The sequence below is a fragment of the Ctenopharyngodon idella genome, chromosome 20 (genome assembly GCF_019924925.1).
Source record: "Ctenopharyngodon idella isolate HZGC_01 chromosome 20, HZGC01, whole genome shotgun sequence".
Taxonomy (NCBI): Eukaryota; Metazoa; Chordata; class Actinopteri; order Cypriniformes; family Xenocyprididae; genus Ctenopharyngodon; species Ctenopharyngodon idella.
In genome coordinates, this window is record NC_067239.1 from 15,879,817 (window position 1) to 15,885,816 (window position 6,000).

General features: G+C 36.5%; 1 protein-coding gene across 11 annotated transcripts in view; it reads right to left on the bottom strand.

Annotated features, from left to right (window-relative positions):
- Nucleotides 1–6,000, bottom strand: part of dcun1d4 (DCN1, defective in cullin neddylation 1, domain containing 4 (S. cerevisiae)) — a 14,191-nt gene extending 8,191 nt beyond the window's left edge. For 2 of the 11 annotated variants that reach the window (XM_051874630.1, XM_051874633.1), the window contains exons 1-3: nucleotides 5,596–5,767; nucleotides 1,800–1,870; nucleotides 496–535 (exon numbers count right to left, since the gene is read on the bottom strand). Coding sequence is in view for 7 of the 11 variants with exons in the window: in XM_051874621.1 (XP_051730581.1) it covers nucleotides 496–535; nucleotides 1,800–1,870; nucleotides 5,775–5,799 (136 nt within the window). In the remaining 4 variants the exon portion in view is untranslated. The other 9 variants (XM_051874624.1, XM_051874626.1, XM_051874627.1 and 6 more) reach the window with 9 other exon arrangements.

Consider the following 6,000-nt stretch of genomic DNA (forward strand, 5'->3'; position numbering starts at 1 on the left):
ATCCAGTGATCAGTATGAGAGAATTGTACTCAAAGCACCAAATTTTAACTGCTCTAATACAATATAAACAAATTTGTATGGTCCTATCAAGCAGGCAAAAACATGAACATGATGAATAGGACATGTGGCTTTGCATGGTTAAAAGATGTAGAGCTGTTAGGGTGTACTCACTTTTGTTGCCAGCTATTTAGACAATAATGGCTGTATGTTGAGTTATTTTCAGAGGACAGTAAATCTATACTGCTATACAAGCAGCACATTGACTACTCTAAAATATACACAAGTTTCATTTCTATAGTATTGTCCCTTGAGAAGATATTCTAAAATAGTTACTGAAATGTGAGGGGTGATACTGTATATATACATACACACACACACACACACACACACACATATACATATATATACATATATATATATATAAAAAAAATTTTTTTATTATATTAGTTAATTAAGTTATGAAGAGATGCAAGGTCAGATGGAGAAGGTCACTACCTGTGCCGTGAGTCTCTGGGCCGACGTCTTCAGTCAGGTTCTACGGTGAGAAAGAAACTGCATTTAACAACCACCATCACTCTTTCGCTCTCTCTATCCCAACTCAAACAACATTCTGCAGCAGACTAGCACTATTAGCACCGCACCAAAAAGAAGACAGTAAGCATGTGTGTGATGTAGGTGGCTGATCATCTTATTTTCCTGTAACCTCTACAGATGCTGCTGGTGCAGCTTTCTCAAAGACATCGGGGAGGAGAGTTCTGGAAATAAGATAATGTAGAGCACAATTCTGTGTCAATCAGGGTTATGAGGGTAGTTATTTATGTAAATGGCTTGATCAAAGGTTAATTTTGTAGTAAGTAATAATGCTGTTGAGAGTCCTGACCTCTCATAAAGCCTATCCCACAATGCTAATCTACCACTATGCTGGTCAGTACAGCACCAACTGCTCTTGCATTAATCTCAATATAGGAACAACTGTCCTTTAACCAGGGAACAGGGGATTTATGGCCAGATCTAATAATATTCACACAACAATATCGGCTCATATTTGCAAAATTCTGCATGTGATAATGTATATATAAACAGCCTACACAAAATCTCAGTGTGAAGAACTCAGTAAAATCTCAAATGCCCATCATTCAAAGTTTTACTTGTCTGCTGTCCCTTGCCTGATTGCTCAGTGGATATTTTGTCTGTAAAGTTTTTGTTCAATGCATTTTACCATTTACCAAATCTAGCGCAGACGTGTGTGAAAAAAGTCTGCAGATTTCATCTAGCCCTGGTTATAGATCATCTATGATCTATTCTAGAGCCTCTTTAACATTTTCTCTTTTAAACATCATGTTCGAAGCCAGTTTGAAGGCTGACAAATCAAACAAATTTCTGCCCAAGAGTTTTCACATCATAATCAAGCACAAACCTTTATTTGCTGGATTCAACTTCAGCAATAGCATACAAAGAACATATCTGGTATTTCGGAGAGATTCATCCATGTCTTTTCTAATAGGTTCACTAAAAAAACTTATACTTAAACTACACAGAAATCAATGATACACTGGTAAACTTCAGTACAGACCTTGAAAACTGAATACTTTGTTGATTTTGTGTGGATTTAGTGGCCTACCTGCCAGAATCATACTGATACAAAAGAATCAATCATCTAGTGATAAACTAAACATGAAATGTGCACCAATTCCATTTGTATAAATGCTCTTGGTTTAAATCACTTAAAGGCATGAATGTTAAATCTGGCAATAAAGCTGATGAGTATTTAAGTGCAAGCAAATGGAGTCCATATTTACCAGCCTGTGCAGGGTGTGGTAGATCTTGTGGATACTGGCCAGTGTGGACAAATGAGAGTTCAGCTGGAAATCTGTGAGGGACATATAAAAATAAACATCTGTTACTTCTGGCAGTTATGTACAAGCATCTGGGCTGTACATGGGTTTCTATGCGTGTTTTTGTTTGTGTGTTTGTTCACACAGTGTCTTCCATCTATATGTAGAAGTTATTGAGAATATGGGAAAGAAGCAGCCTGTAGAGTGATGGAAATTTGATAGGCCATGTGACATACTTGAGTGTTTCTAATAAGCTAATGCACACAGTATGCATTTAACTGCTTTATGCGCCTTCATTATGAGCAAAGTTGACTACCAACATCGTCATCCATAATCTTTATATCAGTGGTTCACAAACTGGGGTACGTGTGACAGAAGGGGTATGCAAACAAAATGCTACTCATTTAACTCCACCCCACCTTAAATTAACATTAAAACTGTACATGTATGCTACCTTAGCAAATTGTGCTACATTACTGATGTTCTCGACAATGTACCTTTGTAAAAGTGGGGATTTAGCACTTACTAGCATGAAGAACATATATACCCACAGACTGTGCACAGAGATCAATTTAAGACTCAAACTCTCTTTGATACAAAAACAACCTGTTTGAGTTCTTGTTTTTAATGTTGATATTATATTACAAGAATCCACTTTTTCCCAAAATATTTACACAATTGCAAATGTGACATTTTATACAACAGTTCAACAAACAAAAGGGTAATATTAACAGTATTGTTTGCTCTATTTTGCAACGAAACAATAGTTCCAATGAAAGCCGTAGAACTGCAGCACACAGTGGCGTTTCGTGAACAAATCTGCAGCTTTAAACGAATCGTGGGAGTCACTGATTCAATGACCCATTCATAAATATAGCCACTTGCTTCGTTACTGACTGAATGAATGAATGACTTGATGATTCACTAATTAAGACAGTCGGTGCGTCCGAAATCGTGTACTGTCTGAGTAGGTGCTACATTTGAATTTAAACTTACTTCGGGATCATTAAAAAAAGTATGTTCTATATAGTATGAATGTGTGTAGTATGAATGTAATCCGGACGTACTACATCCGCCATGTTGTCATTATCATGTGACCTACCAGCGTCAGTTGCGTCGCTTCACCTCCTTTGATAAATCCCCTCCCGTGGCCTCATGGGATAGTAAAGTGTCCATCGAATGCGCACTTCGGAATCTCGGCAGAAGTAGTAGGTCATCCGGAGACTTTTCGCCTACTGCTTTTCGAATACTATAGCTGCTTCTCATTTTGGAGGCTGCGTCCTCCAGAGGTCGTATTTGTAGGCTGCATACATCATCAAGGATGTCTTATTTAAGAAAAGTAACTGTAATAAAATTGACTGTTATTTCTTGTGAGGTGTAAATTAACTGTAATTTCTTCTTGCAATCTAACGGTTACTTTTCTTCAATGAGACCCCTTACGAAGACGTATGAGGCTGACAAATGCAACCTCCAGAGGACGCAGCCTCCGAAATGAAACGCTGCTTATGTTTTCGGACATACTACTCTGTTGGCGTACTGTTTTTCGCATGCTATATAGTAAGGAAGTACTCGATTTCGGACGCAGCGATAGACTTGCCGCCACCTACTGGCGGTTTAGTTTAATATTTAAATATTTAGTTTAATTATTTTACCATCATTGCATATTTCTCTATTGAACATTTTTTTATTTCAAACATTATAAAAGGTATTTATAAAGGTAAAAATGCACTGGAAAATCAATTTAAGGGAGCAAAATATTGTCCATTAATGGAAAACGCGTGACTGCAGTCTAAGTAGAAGAGAGGGGTTATGCACAAGGCTGTTAAATGCCTCAGGGGGTACGCCACTCTAAAAAGTTTAGGAACCACTGCTTTATATTATAAAGTGTGGTTTCATCATTAAGAAAGTGAATGTCAATGTGGAGGTCATATTTCTCTAGCACGTAAATATCAGGTCCTAAAGAATATTAGACATCTGGAATAAATTTGGAAAAAAGACTTGGGATTAGATATAGATAATTAAGAATAAATATGCACAGACCCAAATACAGATTGTTAATAGTCAATTGAAACTGCCTTACAAAGATACAAGTAACTCGAGTTAATCAAAATAAAATCCACAGCGATATTCCAGAATGATATTTGTATTAAATGTAACCTAACATTTAAAAGGTGCATTGATTCACCGTATGTGATAATGTGATGAAATTCAGAAAGTAAAAAAAAAATAAAATAAAATAAAAATCAGAAAGTCAGTCATGAAAGTCAGTAATGTGATATCACTGCTGGTCTTTTTTAATTTATCCCTTAACCCTTGAATTCACAATTTTTCATTCAGGTTATTCTTCAAGATAATATTGCCTAAATATTAAAACAAGATATTCAGATATGAACAGATGTGCATTTTTAAAGGTCAATGGCATCTTTTGAAAGGCTTACTATTAGTAACTAATAATTCTCCTCATGAAGTGCAATGGAAAAGACGTGTGTATTCTAAAGTATAAAGAAGCCCAATTTGAAAGTTTATGGACCTCCTATTATCATTTATCATAGTGAAAATAACAACATAGTGTATCAACACCAATGTGTACACTGTAAATGCTTGTTATGCTGGTTATATTTGCTGTAACCTTTCTTTGGTTTTATTATTTGGTATTTATTAGACTGTTTATGATGCACATTTTACCCAGAATTGAAAATATGTAGCCCACTAATACCTAAATAAATACAATATGCGGAGTATAAAACGTAAACGTGTTTTGGGCGCATGAAAACTTAGTATTATTCATTTGTAAGGAAACTAAAGACCGACGTAGCGCCAAGTAAATAACGAAAGCATATGATTCATTTTGCATAAACTTCCACGTTCTCGTTATTCGTATAAAAAAAAAAAAAAAATATCGTGCAGGCCTTTGCATATGAGCGATGTGCGAGCAAACAAGCCTGCGAAACAACAACTTCAGATATAATGAAAGATATGTCATTTAAATAATGTCCGGTATCTAATCTATTGCATTATTAACGCAAACTCGACATAAAATGAGACTATTTGTGAACCTGTGACGCAGTTGTCAGGAATGCCAGTAGATATGAAACACCCCAAACATGTAATAAACAGTATTAGTCGAATTCACAACAAAATGTTTCAAACATTCACAGCTCTATATTGACTGGAGTTGAAAATAAAGAAGACAAGAAGATTTTCTGCTACATAGTTAACACAGAGCGTATACACACATAACTTGCAACGACTTTACAAAGTATCTAGAGAGTCTGTGGACTTCTGGGGAATGTAGTCTAACGACAAACAACGCCTGCGTTTGCCAATGAAATGGTTCGGCTGAATAAACCACATTTCCCAGAATTCCCCAAATCATAATTTCAATCGGTACTCTCCCCAACTGATGAATGCGACCCAAATGCTGCAAAAAAAGATTTTGTATCTTTAATCAAAAACATTATTTCACTACGATATGCAATTAATCTTTCAGAGGGACATACAGTAATGCGTCAGATCACATTCGACGTGTTTGTAAGCACTAAATTTTTACACAACTGCGTCACAATTTTCACCCCCTGTCATTTTTCCGCAGTTTTCTCGAAAAAATCTGACCCGTTTAGCTCTAAAACAACAACATTTAACTTGCTCTTCGGTGGCTTTGCATTACTCATTCGAGTTGTGAGGAGATGGCTCCCTTAAGGTTATTTGGGTATTAAAGGTAATTAGTGTACAAGTGTATTGTGTAAATAGGATCAGATACCTTGCTCGGATTGCTGTATATACTCAATCAAAGAAGACTAAAATGCAACGATATTCCTTGCAAGGTCGTTGTCGCTTGCAAGCGCCCAAGACATCGGAGTAAAAACACAAAGAGAGCAGCTAGCAAGCTCTTAGTCAATCTGATGATTTGTATGCTCGGGTAACGGCTACTTTACTCACAAAATGCGTCAATACAGCGAATCATACATCTTAAAAGAAGTCACGGCGACTTGTCAGGGTGCAGCAAGTTCGCAATTGCCATCACAGGTTGACAGAATACGAATAGCAGTGAAAACGTACTATTGTACTTACTTGACGCATCTGAGTGCATTTTTATGAAACACACAACTGTATTTGTGTGAGTCTGCAGACCGGCCAGTGGGCGGGACACGTCAATATTACACCT